At 43.1% G+C, this 15,382-nt stretch overlaps 3 protein-coding genes across 3 annotated transcripts; 2 read left to right on the top strand and 1 right to left on the bottom strand.

Moving 5' to 3' along the window:
• Positions 1 to 637: 637 nt before the first annotated feature.
• Positions 638 to 6,099, top strand: zbed4 (zinc finger, BED-type containing 4). Its single transcript, XM_068716897.1, has one exon. The coding sequence runs from the start codon at positions 2,214 to 2,216 to the stop codon at positions 5,982 to 5,984; it is 3,771 nt and encodes a 1,256-aa protein (XP_068572998.1). The 5' UTR covers positions 638 to 2,213; the 3' UTR covers positions 5,985 to 6,099.
• Positions 6,100 to 6,139: 40 nt separating this feature from the next.
• Positions 6,140 to 10,308, bottom strand: alg12 (ALG12 alpha-1,6-mannosyltransferase). Its single transcript, XM_068716898.1, has 9 exons — positions 10,141 to 10,308; positions 9,220 to 9,352; positions 8,955 to 9,128; positions 8,689 to 8,883; positions 8,485 to 8,589; positions 8,135 to 8,357; positions 7,815 to 7,984; positions 7,546 to 7,621; positions 6,140 to 7,455 (listed from the first exon to the last, which is right to left on the bottom strand). The coding sequence occupies exons 1-9, from the start codon at positions 10,297 to 10,299 to the stop codon at positions 7,206 to 7,208; spliced, it is 1,485 nt and encodes a 494-aa protein (XP_068572999.1). The 5' UTR covers positions 10,300 to 10,308; the 3' UTR covers positions 6,140 to 7,205.
• Positions 10,309 to 13,159: 2,851 nt separating this feature from the next.
• Positions 13,160 to 15,321, top strand: srr (serine racemase). Its single transcript, XM_068716900.1, has 7 exons — positions 13,160 to 13,256; positions 13,690 to 13,873; positions 13,961 to 14,142; positions 14,275 to 14,405; positions 14,500 to 14,648; positions 14,750 to 14,839; positions 14,992 to 15,321. Exons 2-7 carry the CDS (start codon positions 13,696 to 13,698, stop codon positions 15,231 to 15,233), a joined length of 972 nt encoding a protein of 323 aa, XP_068573001.1. The 5' UTR covers positions 13,160 to 13,256; positions 13,690 to 13,695; the 3' UTR covers positions 15,234 to 15,321.
• The last annotated feature ends 61 nt before the right edge of the window (positions 15,322 to 15,382 follow it).

Raw genomic sequence — 15,382 nt, forward strand, 5'->3', positions numbered from 1 at the left:
CAATGTGACAGAAGTGATGAACCTGTGTGTTGTTTTTGTGTGTTTATTAGCCCCGATGCTAACTCAGTTAGCACCAGGATAGCCACCGTGGTGTTTACTAATGATTTACCGTAATTGGCAACAGTGTTTCATTATAACGTTAAATGCTTATTAGTATGAGGGTCGCACGCGTCTCGGGATGTGTGTTAGCTGTTGTACAATAATGGTGAGGCGACAGCCGGTGTGTGTACACTGTTTTTAAGTTGGTGTGTTATGTGGAGATAAAAGCTAGCAAAGCGTTATTATCTGCTGCCCTGTCTGTCGCATCTTCCTGACGAGCAAGTCGAACCCGGAAAACTGTTCGTCATTGCTCAATTAGGAAGTGGCCAGTTGTCTTTTGGAATTCCCACTTAACTTTAAATAAAATGTGTTTAATATTCAGTAACATAATTGGTAACGTTGGTCACATCCGTGAGGTTAGATTAAGATGAATGAGCAATTACTTGTATGACAATTTATTAGTACAAGTCAGAATGCGTGTGGGTGAAAACGTTACTTGTGTACTTTGGCTAATATTGTCAGTCTCGCATGGACACTGTACATGGGCACTCTAAACCCTTTTCTAGGTAATGTTTGCATTGTAACTGTCATGTTTTGTGTCGTTAAGGACTGTTGTCTCAATACAGTCCCTCACTCATTGTTAAGCTGTATGTGTGACATGCTTGATCTTGATGGCATTGGTCCATTACTTACTCACATCAGGGAAATAATGATCCATAGACTTTACGATCAGTGTAAAGTAAGGCACCGGTCGTTCTTAACAGACCACGTCTGACCTGATCAAGGTGCAGAGAACACAATCCGCACCATTTTCACCTAGTTATCATGTTATTACTTACACCTAATGCTGTCTAATGGAACAGCCCTGCAATAATGACGATTTATAATGAAGATTATAATGTTCAGTTGTGTTTATGAGAACTGTTGATAAAACTCAATGATCCCTTTGGAGACTGTAGATTGCGGTGCTGTTATTGAGGTAGTTTTAATACTCTGACCACCCTATTTATATCAATGACGGCAGGAAACTATTAGTGACACCCCTTTAAAAGTTTTTTTTATCAATAACAGAGTACTCTAACCTTTATTGAAGTAGTTTGTATTATAGGATAATAGTATTAGTGCAGTGACTTTAGCTTGGTGGCAAAAATAGTAGACTGTCTCCACAAACCTGAGTCATTAGGTTGTTTTTCAACCAGATAATACCACAAAGCTGATTTCAGTCATTAATCAAGATGTGCTAATCAGTGCTATCAGCTGCACATCAGTGTTCTGATGTTTCAGAGTTGTTGCACATTTTCAGCTGTCCATAGATCTAATGTACCATGAAGCAGTAATACATAATCTAATGTGACAATTAAAAAAAACGGATAATGTTCTAAAGCTGAACATTAAATTAACATAAGTATTGTGAATACTTCAGTGGTAAATAGGATTATTCCATTACATAGGAAAATAGTTGCATTCAGTTTAAACGGGTTAAATTTGTGGGGATGAGTTGGTGCCTTTGTGATCCAGAAAGCTTACCAAATTGAGCAACAGTTCTGTGGAAGAAGTTTCGATAGGAATCCTCTTGATGGATGTTTCTGATTAGCATATGTAAGCTGTGGGCCCGGTCCTGAAAAGGCAGATGAAGTAGTGGGCCCTGAAGGCTGAACAGAATGCTGCATTTGGGCGGGTGCTCGTCAATTTGCAAATTTTAACATTTCTATGTTTAAAACCACAAAGTTGTTTTCAAAGGGAGAATCTAAAGTGCTCAATACCAGCGTTTTGTGAAACCTGATTTTAGAGCAGGAAGAGTTGACTTTTAAAACCAGCTTTAGAAGATAAGAATAAAAGTATTTATGTTGTTATTGCAGAATACCTGTATTTACCTGCTGTTTTGGAGTCTCTTTATTTCTTAAGAATCCATTTTGATATGTTTTCTCTCGCCCTCTCTCTTTAGGTTGTGTGTGTGTGTGTGTGTGTGTGTGTGTGTGTGTGTGTGTGTGGAGAGGTGGGACTACTTCAGTCTTAAATGGAGAGGGACAAACACGCACCCTGTGTCCCGGACAGCCACAAGCTATTGACAACGCCCGCTTGAGAGCTGCGGTGTCGATGACTACACCTGAAAACATTGATTACGTTTGACAACGCAGACCTGACTGTTCTACGGAAACCCTTGGGCTGCTGCCATGGATGGGGAGGAAGAGGTGTCTCGCATGAGTGAGGATGCGGTTGGTGAACCTAATGGCAACATGGAAAGTAAAAAGAGAGAGGCCAAAGGGACCTGCCTGAAGATTGAGGGCCAGGAGGGCTACGTTTTCAAATCCTACACCATCAACCCACGCGAGACTGCGGATGAAAAGTCACCTGCTAGCTCCTCAATGACACTGGATAAAGACTCTCCCTCTTCTCCTCAGGATGACAAAGAGTTGGAGTCAGACAAAGCAAGTGAGACGGATCCACCTTCTCCCACTCTTTCAAATAAATGCCTAAACACCGATACTGAGGGAAACACGGAGAATGAAAGTTATGAAAATGGGAATGAAGAAACTCCGCATATCAAAGAGGAGACTGGGGATGCAAATGGCATTGAGGAGGAAGCCCAGGACGATGAGGGGCTCGGGTTTGGTAGCTCCGTTGGCCCTTTTGTAACTAGAGATTGTGATGAGTATAGTAATTTACTAAGTGGATACACAAGCACACTTTACGATGTTGCCATGGACGCTGTCACTCAGAGCCTTCTGTCATCTATGAGGAGTAATACCAACCCGAGGAAAAAATCCCCCGCGTGGAATCATTTCTGCATATCGCCACGAGACAGTACCAAAGCAATCTGTTTATACTGCATGAAAGAGTTCAGCCGGGGTAAGAACGAGAAAGACCTCAGCACGAGTTGTTTGATGAGGCACGTACGAAGGGCTCACCCCACTGTGCTTCTACAAGACGGAGCAGACGTGTCCGCAAACAACCTGGCCGGCTCCCTCGCCTCACCATTGATACCTCCATCCCCAAACTCACCAAAAAATGGAGACTTGACAAATAGCGTTATTTCTTCCGCCTCAAAGAACACTTCGCCGTCCACCTCCTCAGCTGAAAATTCAGATCTGTCATCCAAAGAAGTGTTGCCCAAAGTCGAACCAAAACTGGAACCGTATGCCAACAGCGACGCCATCTGCGGCACGCTCTCATCCTCACATTCCAACGACAACAACCTTGAAGACATGTCCGATGGTGGGCCCGAGCGCCCCCCCGGGACCCCGAAAAGCTCGAGTTCCCGCAGGAGATCGGCTGTATGGAAACACTTCTACCTGTCGCCTGCGGACAATTCCAAAGCAGTGTGTATCCATTGCATGAATGAATTCAGTCGGGGCAAAAATGGGAAGGATCTCGGGACAAGCTGTCTTATTCGTCATATGTGGAGAGCCCACAAAGAGGTTGTCATTGAGGAAAACGGACAAGGCAACCACATTCCCCCACCCTATACAAACCCGCCCTCACTACTGTCCCGCACACAGCTACAGGATCCACTGGAAGTGAAAAAAGAATCGCCCCTTCTTCCATCCTCCCCTGAAACCATATCGGATGAATTACCCCAAAGCATGGAGGAAAGCATGGATATAAAAGAGGAATCTGATGAGGTGATGAATCTCTCAGGGCAGGAATCCTCTCTCAATCTCTCCTTCAAAACTCAGGGGGAGGACACGCCCCTAACTTTCTCCCCATGCGACCTCTCCGAGGGCCCAAGCCTCAATCCCGATCATTCGGTTTTCCAGCAAAACAAGAAGATCATGAAACGGGTGAAATCTGAGGTGTGGCACCATTTCATAGTGTCACCAGTTGACCAGTTAAAAGCACTGTGCCGTTACTGTCCATGCGTCATCAGTCGGGGGAAGCGGGGCGACTTTGGTACAAGCTGTCTGATGAGGCATCTGATGAGGCGCCACCCAGACGTCCTCAAAAACCCAAAAAGCACCGATGAGAAGGAATCCTCTCCTCATCCCTACGCCGATCTCGGCGCAACAGACGCAGTTTCAACCAAAGAAACTGAGAGCCCTGCCAGTAAGAAAAAGCCACAAACACTGCCTGTTTTCAGTAAAAAGACGTCAAAACTGTGGAACCATTTCTCCATTTCACCCACTGACCCCACGAAGGTGGTTTGTTTGCACTGTGGCCGCACAATTAGCAGAGGCAAAAAGACTACGAACCTCGGCACCAGCTGCCTCTTCAGGCACATGCAGAGGTTTCATGGACATGTTCTTGAAAGTAACAATGCTATCTCAGGTGATGTGCCGTCTGCGGAAATTCATGTTAAACAAGAGCACATGGACACGTCCGTTTATGAAACGGAGCCAAACCGCGAGCGGTTTGATGAACACCACCCGGTTGCCAAAAAAATCACCAAACTTATTGCAGAAATGCTCGCACTGGATCTTCAGCCATCAGCGATGGTGGAGAACGCTGGACTGAACAGATTACTAGAGTACCTCCAGCCTCAGTATTCTCTTCCACCTTCTTCTTACTTTACCAGCACTGCCATACCAGACATGTACGAGAGGGTGAAGGACATTGTGCTGACCCACCTGAAAGAAGCAGAAAGTGGCGTCGTCCACTTCACAACTAGTATTTGGGTCAGTAGCCAGACCAGGGAGTACCTGACCCTTACGGCCCACTGGGCGACGTACGAGTCAAGTGTCAGACCCCAGGGTCAGGACTTTCACTGCTCCGCTCTCCTAAGTGTCTCGCAAATAGACTGTGATAACGATATGCACGACATCCCAAAGCAGCTGGAGTATCTGTGGGATTCTTGGATCACCTCATCAGGGCTGAAAAAGGGGTTCACTGTAACCGATAACACCAACATCAGAAACACCTTGGAGGACTACGGCCACGTCACCATGCAGTGTTTCGGACACACCATCGACCTCATTGTTAGCGAAGCCATAAAGAGCCAGAGAATGGTTCAGAACCTTCTGAGTATCGCGCGGAAGATCTGCGAGCGCGTGCACCGCTCGGCAAAGGCCAAGGAGAAGCTGGTTGAGCTCCAGAGGGCCCACCAGCTGCCGGAGAACCAACTGATCCAGGACGTTCCCTCCAAATGGAGGACGTCCTTTTTCATGCTGGAGCGACTGGTGGAACAGAAGAAAGCCATCGACGAGATGTCGATCGAGTGCAATTTCAGGGAAATGATCAGCTGCGATCAGTGGGAGGTGATGCTGTCGGTCTGCAATGCACTGAAGCCGTTCGAAGTCGCCTGCAGGGAGATGAGCAACCGCACCGCCACTCTGGGACAAGTGATCCCGCTCATTCACATCCTCAACAGAAAGATTGACCTGCTGTTCGACGAGACCGTGGGCATAGACAACATGCTCAAGTCTCTAAAGGAAGCCATGGTGAGCAAAATGTCCGCGACTCTGCACGACCCGCGGTACACCTGGGCGACCATGCTGGACCCGCGGTACAAGACGTCGTTGTTCACGGAGGAAGAGGCTGAGCAATGCAAACAAGACCTGATCGGGGAGCTGGACTCGTCCTCTTCTACCTCACTCGCGGCGAAGCCTCCACTGCTCAACGGCTGCAATGACGCTCCAGTCTCATCCGACGCCTCCCACCCGAACAAAGACAACCTTTGGTCCCTGATGGCCGACATCCGGCAGAAGATAAAACACGAGGAGAAGCCAAAGTCCTCAGAGCTGGCAGTGCTGGAGTACCTCGAGGAAGATATACTCGATCAAAGCTGTGACCCCCTCGACTACTGGAACCTGAAAAAGTTCCTGTGGCCCGATCTTGCCAAAGTAGCCGCCCGTTACGTGGGCTGCCCACCCAGCATCGTCCCAGCAGAGACACTGTTTAGCACAGCCAGTGTCAACTGTGCCCTAAATCAACACAGGCCTTTACTGGAAAACACGGAGGGTCTGCTGTTCCTCAAGGTTAACCTCCCTTTGATTTATTTCCAGTACTGATTTCTGTTGAGCATTAACTTGAAACCCCTTTATCAAGGACCAAGTTGCATAGCTGTGAAATGGGGGCTTTTCTGTTGGGCGAAAATGTATTAAAAAAAAAAAAAAAAAAAAAAAATCGATTTATACACTGATTAATTCTCACTGCAAAGGCCAGATTCGGAGGACTTATTTTATTCTGTGTACTACTGTTAAACACTTTGGAGCTGTTGTGATGAAAAGTCTCAGACAAAAGTGTATCAGGGAGGGAGGGTTTTTCTAGCTGTAGGGGTTGGTGTTAATGTGTTTGCTTGTTAATCAATGTGTTTATTTTTCCCGTTTTTTTTTTTCTTTCTCTGTGTCTACTCTCTCCTTGTGCCTTATCCAAAACTACTTCAGGTCAAAATGCTGTAAATATTTTTTGTTAAATTACACAGATCACGTCAGGACGCTTTTTTGATTATTGTGTATTAAAGATGGATGCAGAATTGTTTTCGGAATGAAAACATGGCCCAAAAATAAATGCTGTGACTGAAAGATGTTTTAAGTTAATGTTATTTAATTTTCATTGTGAAATTGTGGCTCATGGTACTGTCATTTAGAAATAGATTTTTTTTTTTTTTTTTTTTTTTTACTTGCTGAAATGTTTTTAATAAGATCGTGTATAATATTGCTGTATTTTCAGAATAAGCAGTTTGTTTGGAATATACAATTTGTCTCTTAAGCACAATTTAAGTTTATGTCCAGGGGATTAAATTATGGGTTTATTATTGACAATGTACTGTACATTTTTATATTAAATGACTTTTGAACCTAATTTGATAAATGTTTTAGCATCGAGACTGGAACCATGCAAATTTTGTGGTCATTTTTAAATAAAGGTTTTCCTTATGCAATATCGCAGAGGGTTTTTCTTTGGTTAGCAATTAGAGCTATGATTTAATGTTTCATGGATCCAAAATGAGTTTCATCCACTCAGTTTCAGCTGTATTCATCTATAAAATATATCTACAAAATATGGAAATAGTCTGCGGTAAACAATACAAAGGTATAGAATATAATCTTTTCCATATCTGCAAGAAAACATTAAATTATTTCCTTGTTTTTCACAATGCAGCCCGAGAAGACAGAACCACTTAACATCAGAAAAGATGTCAGACAGTTCACTGCAACATTTATCTACATGGGTAGCACATGTCAGCAGTCGATTTTGGTCACTTAGAAACACTGTAATCCAAGATTCCCTTAAAGTCCCTCTCTTTGTTGTCCGGTTGCAGTCTTTCTCTCCATGAGCACAGTTTTTCTTACTAACTGCACACTAAGGGGCGGGATGTGAAATACGTTGAAGGCAATGTTGCTGTAGCCTTCAATGAAGGCCAGAGGCTGATGCGTGTCCTGGAGCAGTTGTATCTTGGTGACATTAGCCTCCATCAGCAGATGTGTGTACATTTTCATGTCGACATTCTTGAGACTCAGGTCCTCACGTTTGTCATATCTGTTTAAAAAAAATAATACAAATGACTACGATAGCAAAGCAAAGTACATTATTTTTGGACAGATTTTCGTTCAAAATGAAAACACTGACCTCCAGTTTCTGTTCTGCTCTAAGAAGCGAGATACTCCAGTCTCAGCAGCATAGGTGTCGATATGAACGAAGACGTCTGAGGGGACAGAAGCATTGTGTAACAATGTGAGAAGCATGCATTCAATGACTGATGTCAGTATACAGTCTTATGTACGATCACTAAGAAAGTAAGAGAAATGATTTTATCTTATCCACTATTAATATAATCACACTAATCAGTCATTTTGGAAAAAATGACTGATTAAAAAAGTGCTGAAAGTGACTCCAACCTGCTGTGACTGGCAACAGCCTGTGTAGCTCCTGCAGTCCTCGGCCCCCTGGGTAGTTGTGGTGGGAAACATAGAGACTGATGCTGGAGTACGCCGCATTGATAATCAGCTGGCCGACCACAACCGCAGAGCCCAGTTTATACATCCAGGATTTCTGGTAGTTGCACAAACTGAAGCACAAAAGAAAGAGAGAGAGCGATAGCTTGTGCAGTGTCTCATCTCGAGACACCGTTACACTGTCGACACAAGATGCGACGGCACTAATATCTGGAAAATAGCTGCTCAACATCTACCAGCCATGTCCATATGTTTTCACTCACATGAACGAACAGCCTCGGGCAGCCACCAGGCTGAGCACGGGGAGAGTGTATATGATGAAGCGCAGCTCCTTGTGGGGCAGGAGCGAGTAGATGAGGATGAAGCCCGCGGTGGGCAGCAGCAGCAGCCTCATCCGCCGATCAAGGAGGCCGAGGGGGAGGAACAGCAGCGTGCAGCCCAGGGCGCGGGGCACGGCAGAGTAAAAGTACCACAGGAAGGGAGAGGTTTACTGGGGAGGGGAGAGTCAAGGAGAACTGAGGGGTGGAGATCAATCCAAGATGATTTTCAGTGGCAGTAAATTCACAAAAGGTTAAAGTAAATGCACACGCATGGGTGAGTAAATAAAAGGATATTCCCCAGTTGGAACTTTTGTTGAGAATAGTGTTGTACCACAAAACCTGACCTTCAGGCCACAACAATTTCCTCCAAAAGATGGTGTCAATGGCCACCGTCAAAGCTGTAAAACACACAGGAAATCAAAACCTGATTGGACAGCAGAGGCAATTTATTATTTATTGAGTACGTACTATTCATATACTGTACGTTCACTACTCACCCAGTGACGAGATCCCAGCAGGAACAGCATAGTAAAGCAGCTGCAGCACTCCAAGCTTCCTGCTCAGCATTGACATCAGTAGCATGAGACCCAGGAAGATGCAGAGCTCTGACCGGAACACAATGATGACTAAAGCAGAGAGGCTGATGAAGCGGCCGTATTTCTGAGCCATCCAAGATGTGAATGCTACCAGAACTGAGAAGAAAAATTCACTTATTTAGGAAAACAGAAAAGTGATGATTTTGATCCGTGTGCAGTATCTTTACCTATTGGCAGTGCAAATACATTGGGGAGCGTCCTGGTGCTGTAGAACATGAGGTGAAACTGAGACGCACACGTCAGACAGAAGAGCCCGGCGACCGTGGAGCCAAACTGCCTCCTCACCTCCTTCTGCATGTGCCACAGAGCACCGACGACGCACACTCCCAGGGAAGATCGGACTGCAAACAACACGCGGAGAGAAACGCGTTTGTTTGAAAAGCACATCAGTGGATTGGAAAGTTACATTTAGGGAGATGTTAGAAATGTTACCCGTCAGCTGGGTGTAGAATTTTGGGGCATCGAGCAGAGAGGACAGAAACACAACAGGGGAGCAGAGCACGGAAAGAAAAAGGGGGCCGAGGAACGTTCGTGGCACCACACCGGGGAACTCATGGTGGTCATACTGAAAGACAGCAAGGGCTCAACAACATCAATACAGCTGATCTGGAGCTCTCAATCATATCACATGGTCTTCTTCAGCAGAGGGAGTTTGCCCAGCTGTCATGGAACTATAGATGTTAACATTTCTATGTTTCATCTCTGCCTTCTAATGAAGATTATCATTAATGAAAGTTCCAAAAAAGTTATTCATTTGTATAATATTGTGATAATTAATACCTACATGTTAAAGAGAACAAATACAAGATGTACATGATGAAACAGTGCATACTGCAATGTAGTATGAATGTATGATGAAATAATAAGGGTCTTGTAAAACTACTGAAGTAGATGATTTATGGTTATTTATAACAAAATTAACAAATGAATTTGAGTCAATATGCCAATGATGCTGCATACTTTGTAAAATCAGTATGATTACATAATATTATAGTTTAATAAGTTATAATTCATAGGAGGGATGATACAGTATTAATTTCACTGACTACACAACACAGCTACAAACAGTGCAAGCTTATATTTATTGTTTTTTCTTACTAATGGCTTTGCGTGCATTAAGTATGAATTTATCAGAAATCATATCAATGTACCCTCTTGGTGATTGTCAATGCATTTTACATTCAAACAAATGGCACAACTGTGGAGCTCTAAAATACAGAGAAACTGTGCCAACTGTGTGATTCAATAATTCAATAATTATAACTTCACACACTGGTGATGTGCATAGTTAGCTTGTTAGCACAACCAGTACGAGGATCTAGAGATGCTATAGATGACGCCTGCTTAACTTACCTTGTCAAAGTTAATTCTGTGATACAGAATGTCGTGTGCCGCTTGTAAATTGAAGCTTTCCTCAACTTTAGTGAACGGACAAATTATTAAATGCAAAAGAGCCACAGTTATTAATAAAAGAAGCAGTGGCAGCCCTAAAACATTCCTTTTTTCAGCCATGACAGTTGACTTTTGTATCACTTCCGGGCAGGAAAGGAAGCGAACTACACAACATCGTTGTCATATCGTAAAAAAAGAAAAAGAAAAATATATATATATATATATATATATATATATATACATTTTTTCTGGTAATGACAATGAGAAATTGTTTGGAAATGTTCTCTAAAACGTCACCCAACACGTTGAATTAAATTATTTTAAATACTACAACTAAAAAATGTCCCATACGGGGAAGGAGATACTATTCGCTCACTTCCTCTTCAGTGCAACTGTTCACAATTGCCACAAGGGGGTGCTAAAGGCCATGCAAAATAAACCAATACACTGACTCCAATACAGTGGCTGAGATCAAATGGTTCATCATCTGTATGGAGAATGAAATGACCCCAACTTCTACTACTCTGGAATTCAATTAAACACTGTGCAACATTTTAATTAAAACTAACTAGTGGTCATAATCATAGCTGCTAAACATCAGTATCCATTATTACAAAATGGAAAGAATATGACACCAAAACAAACCTTAAAGAGAGGACACCAAAACCCAAGAACCAGACAAGGAGGACATTAATCAGAGAGGTAATGAAGAGTCCAAAGATGACCGTTAAAGAGCTGGACAAGCCCACAGGGAAGATTTGACTTTCTGTCTCAGGACCACTTTAAGCCGTTCGGTTCATTTGGTTGTTGTAAAAAGATAGAAAAGCTACTGAGTGCTTAAATTAGCAATGCCAGCTAGTGACATATAACACTGCTGAAGGGTCGGTGGACTGTCACCACACAAGTCCTGTTTCATGAATGGAGCACTTCTTCTTCTTTGTGTTGTTGAACAGCAGTTAGCATCCAGCTGATGCACTATACAACACCCTCTGCATAACTCTGCATTGGTCAAATTGGTCAAATTCTGCATCCCCAAAACTAGTCTTGGTGAGCGGCAACGTTTGGAAATAATATGACAATACATGAGAGGTCTTTAATTTGAATTCCCACTGTAATAAATAGTATAAATGGACCATGTTTACCCATATTTCTGTTCCATAAAACCATATATGTAACAAAATACTTATTATATTCGTATTGTATTATATTGAATTGTGTTGATCACCTGCAGTGGAAATGCTGACTTAAACAAGTCTACTAAGATCAGGTTGTGTTCGTAAATTGTATCCCAAAATTCAATTAAATCTATTTTGCATAGCCCAAAATCACAAATTTGCCTCAGAGGGCTTTACAATCTGTACACATGTAACATCCTCTGTCCCAGGACCCTCACATTGGTACAGGGAGAAAAAAGGAAGACCCCTTAAAGAGAGGAACAGAGGAGGGATCCTCTATCAGGATGGACAGACGTGCAATAGATGTCATGTGTACAGAATGAACAACATAACAGAGTTACAACACATTCAATGCATATCAGAAATTATTCATATGAGAGTAGTAACAATAATAATGATGGGAAAATGACTGCTAGTAATAACAGCAGAAGTGGATATAGTAGAATAACAATAATAACAAAAGCAGTAATGGTATCGGCAATAGGAAGCAATGCGACTACTACTAATAATGATAGTAGCAGTGTGTGTCAGCAGGACCACAGCAGGAGGAAAGACCAGGGTCCAGATATAACCACGATCCACGGAAACCTGCGAGGCGAGAAAGCACAAAGACTCCATGACACAAGTCTGTAATGTGCGTTAATGGTATCGGTTATAGAAATAGTAATGTGAGTAATAATAAAAATGACAGTAAATTAAATGTGATGAGTGTGTCTGCCCCCCGGACTGAAACGGGAAGCTGGTTCCAGAGAAGAGGACCTTGATAAATATATAATATAAATGATCATGTGAATCCCATAGTCTTGTGTGTGCTGCACATCTTCAGTCGATATTAATAATGAAATAGTAAATACATAGTAAATGTAGACTAAAAGTATCCTCAAGTTTAGGTAAAAGTTAAAGACGACACATAACAAAGTGAAGAACTTTAAGTATGATAACGTGTCTGTAAACTTTGATGCTGAGTGAACTTCTTTACTTTGTTTTCTTTCTATTGACTCCAGTCTGCAAAAAGCTGCTAATATTGAGCGTAATGAGTTACTCCCCAGTTATAATTATTCAAGTCAGTGTGTCACTTTTGTGACAGAACAAACAAGATATCCCTCTGGACTAATGTCTGAGTTGCCTCTACGCTTCTTATTGTGGTGTAAATATTTCAAAAGAAGCATTCTTCCACTCCATGTACCATGCATTAGCTGATCATCAGTGACAGGAAGAGAGAAATATAAACTAAAAGCCAAAATAACACACAATTCATATCATGAAATACTCCTGTAATCCCTTATATTTTAGGAGACCTGCATGGAGGTTTTTTGGTGCAACAAACTGCAATAAAGTAAAATTCTACATTAATATAACGTTGTGTAATGGTTGTAATATTACTAATACACTTGACGTCAGTATAAATAAATTCACAGTACACAACGGTTTTTAAGAGTTAGGGCTAAAATGGCGTTCTACTTTTGACTTTAGGCCGATATTTATTTTTTAAAGTTTGAAATGGTTACATTCAGCCAGACAGTCATATTAGCGAGGGACAGGTAAACAGACGCAGGACAACCTTGACGTGTCTTTCCAGACAGAATGAGTTGTATCACTTCATTTCATGGAGCTATTTCCGTTTGCATTTCTTTGAACACCACGGTTGTCTTTTCCTAACTCCTCATGAATTCTCCTCCACGTCTTTCCCTGACTCCGCGACGTTCCCCATAAGGGTCAAGGAAAAGTGGTTAGTAAAAGACGTTAGGAGGAAATGGTTTGGACTTGTTTTGGACTTTTCCTCCGCACAGCCCCGGGATGTCCCCTTGAGTCCAAAAGGAAGTTCCTGAACATCACTTCCGGTTACTGTGAAACATCATGGAGCCGTCACTTTTTAAAGTAAAAGTCCAAACACGTTAGAAGGTCAGTGGGTCTAAGCCTCGTGCACAAAACATATCGCGGTGGTTTACTTAACTTATCTTTTGTATAAAAAAAAGAGTAGGTTTTGTTATTCAACGTGCAATCGCTTTTTCTTAATAAATCTGTACGGGTGTGTGGGCGGTTCACATGTCCTGTAAATACATAGCAGATAAAATCCAAACATAGTAACGTTAGCTAGCTAATAACATAACTATTTACAATATTATTTGTAATTTGCACATATGATGAATGCGAGTTAGAGTAGTGTAAAGGGCTGATGTGAAATCCTATAAATATATAAATCTATATTAAAACTACTGTAGTAATTGAAAACAAAGTACAGTACTTATTATCATTACTATATAGACCATTTGTTTATTAAAATGCATATGTTTTATCAGCTCCACAATGCATTCCTGCTCATGAATCGTTTCAGACACAGATGGGTGAGGTGTCCGCAGACACCGTCACCCTGGAGCTGCTGAGAGAAGCCAAGGAGACGGTGAGCAGCAGCCCCCTGGGTGTCATCAACACTCCCATGATCCCCTGGTGCCAGACGACCCTGCCTCTTGACATCCACTGCAACGTCCACATCAAACTGGAGAACATGCAGAGAACTGGTCGGACGAAACCACTTTGGTTCTTTCTCGCAGAAACAACTGTGCCTCGGCCCTTTGCTAAAGACTTGTCTTACATTTGATTGACAGGCTCATTCAAGATTAGAGGAGTGGCCAACCAGTTTGCCAGGAGACCGAAGGGAGGTCATTTTGTCACCATGTCCGCCGGGAACTATGGGAAGTCTTTTGCGTATGCCTCAAAACACTATGGGTCAAAGGGCAAGGTGGTGATGCCCGAAACGGCCCCCGTGTCCAGATCCACCCTGATACAGGTTAGAGGTTATCTACCGACTGTCAGTCTACGCTGTGATTTCATTTTTATTGTTTGTAATTAGTTTTTTCTGCACCAATCTGAGAAAAAGGACAAATTCTTTTGGTTTTAAAAGTATCACTCTCGTCCTCAGAGTTTCGGGGTGGAGGTGGAGCGAGTTCCCACCTCTTGTCTGATGAATGTGGTGAACCGCTGCGTTCAGGAGGGCGACATGACGTTCCTGCACTCCTACGATGACCTGGATCTAATAGCGGGGCACGCCAGGTACGCTCAAGGACTGACAGTAGAATAAGGAGGATTCAAACTTCTATTAGAGCGAAGTCTAAACCCGTGTATGTGTGTGTTTGTGTGTGTCCAGTCTGGGTTTGGAGGTGCTGGAGGTGATCCCCGAGCCTGACGTGGTGGTGGTGTGTTGTGGTGGAGGGGGGCTGCTGGCCGGTGTGGCCGCTGCCATCAAACTGTCAGGCTGCGATAAGACCAGAATCTACGGTGTGGAACCAGATGGAGGTAAACCTAACACACAAAAGTAAAAAAAAAAAGCATCACCTGCAGTTTTAGCTTCACACGCAGCAGCTCAGTGAACTTGTTGTGTTTATGTTTAAACCCAGCCTGCACCATGTACAGGAGCTTCATTGAGAAGAAGCCAGTGGGCATGGACACCGAGAGCATCGCCTCAGGACTTGCACCACCTTTTGCAGGTATCATGCAAGTCATTTCTCTCAGTCTTCCTCTCCGTGGCTTTAAATTATGGATGCTTTAAGTTAGATTCAGGCTCATCGTTTTAGGGTGAAGACCTTCTTATTTGTTACCGATACTGATTTGTTGCCCTCTCCTTTTCTTCGCATCGCAGGCACACTGCCCTTCGAGTTGTGTCAGCGTTACGTGGAGGGGATTGTCCTCGTAAACGATGAAGAGATCAAGGCGGCCGTGTCCATCTTCTACAGGTCCGGCCTTGTGGTGGAGCCGTCGGGCTGCGCCGCATTCGCTGCCATCATTAACGACAAGATACCCGAGCTGGAGGGGAAGAACGTGGTGTGCATCCTCAGCGGAGGGAACATCGGAAAGGACGAGCTCGTTAACTTCCCAGGCTGACAAATGTACACTACTATAACGTGACTTTTCTTAGTGGAAATAAAAATAAAACACGATTCAGGTCTTCTGATGTGGAAGATCTAAATAATTTCAGTGCCATTTTGTTCATAAATGTAATAAGTGAGTTTGTTGCAACAGAGGAAGCAGAC

This window comes from Cebidichthys violaceus, unplaced genomic scaffold, assembly GCF_023349555.1.
Source record: "Cebidichthys violaceus isolate CVI_PGR_0920_01 unplaced genomic scaffold, fCebVio1.0.p SCAF_21, whole genome shotgun sequence".
Taxonomy (NCBI): Eukaryota; Metazoa; Chordata; class Actinopteri; order Perciformes; family Stichaeidae; genus Cebidichthys; species Cebidichthys violaceus.

Excerpts from the sequence above, each read along its gene's own strand:
- zbed4 (XM_068716897.1), top strand. The coding sequence starts at position 2,214 with ATGGATGGGGAGGAAGAGGTGTCTCGCATGAGTGAGGATGCGGTTGGT.
- alg12 (XM_068716898.1), bottom strand. The coding sequence starts at position 10,299 with ATGGCTGAAAAAAGGAATGTTTTAGGGCTGCCACTGCTTCTTTTATTA. Across the intron at positions 8,884-8,954 it reads TGTATTTGCACTGCCAATAG|TTCTGGTAGCATTCACATCT; the intron begins GTAAAGATACTG and ends TTTTCTTCTCAG. Across the intron at positions 7,622-7,814 it reads GCTGTTGCCAGTCACAGCAG|ACGTCTTCGTTCATATCGAC; the intron begins GTTGGAGTCACT and ends CTGTCCCCTCAG.
- srr (XM_068716900.1), top strand. The coding sequence starts at position 13,696 with ATGGGTGAGGTGTCCGCAGACACCGTCACCCTGGAGCTGCTGAGAGAA. Across the intron at positions 14,649-14,749 it reads CGGTGTGGAACCAGATGGAG|CCTGCACCATGTACAGGAGC; the intron begins GTAAACCTAACA and ends GTTTAAACCCAG. Across the intron at positions 14,840-14,991 it reads ACTTGCACCACCTTTTGCAG|GCACACTGCCCTTCGAGTTG; the intron begins GTATCATGCAAG and ends TTCGCATCGCAG.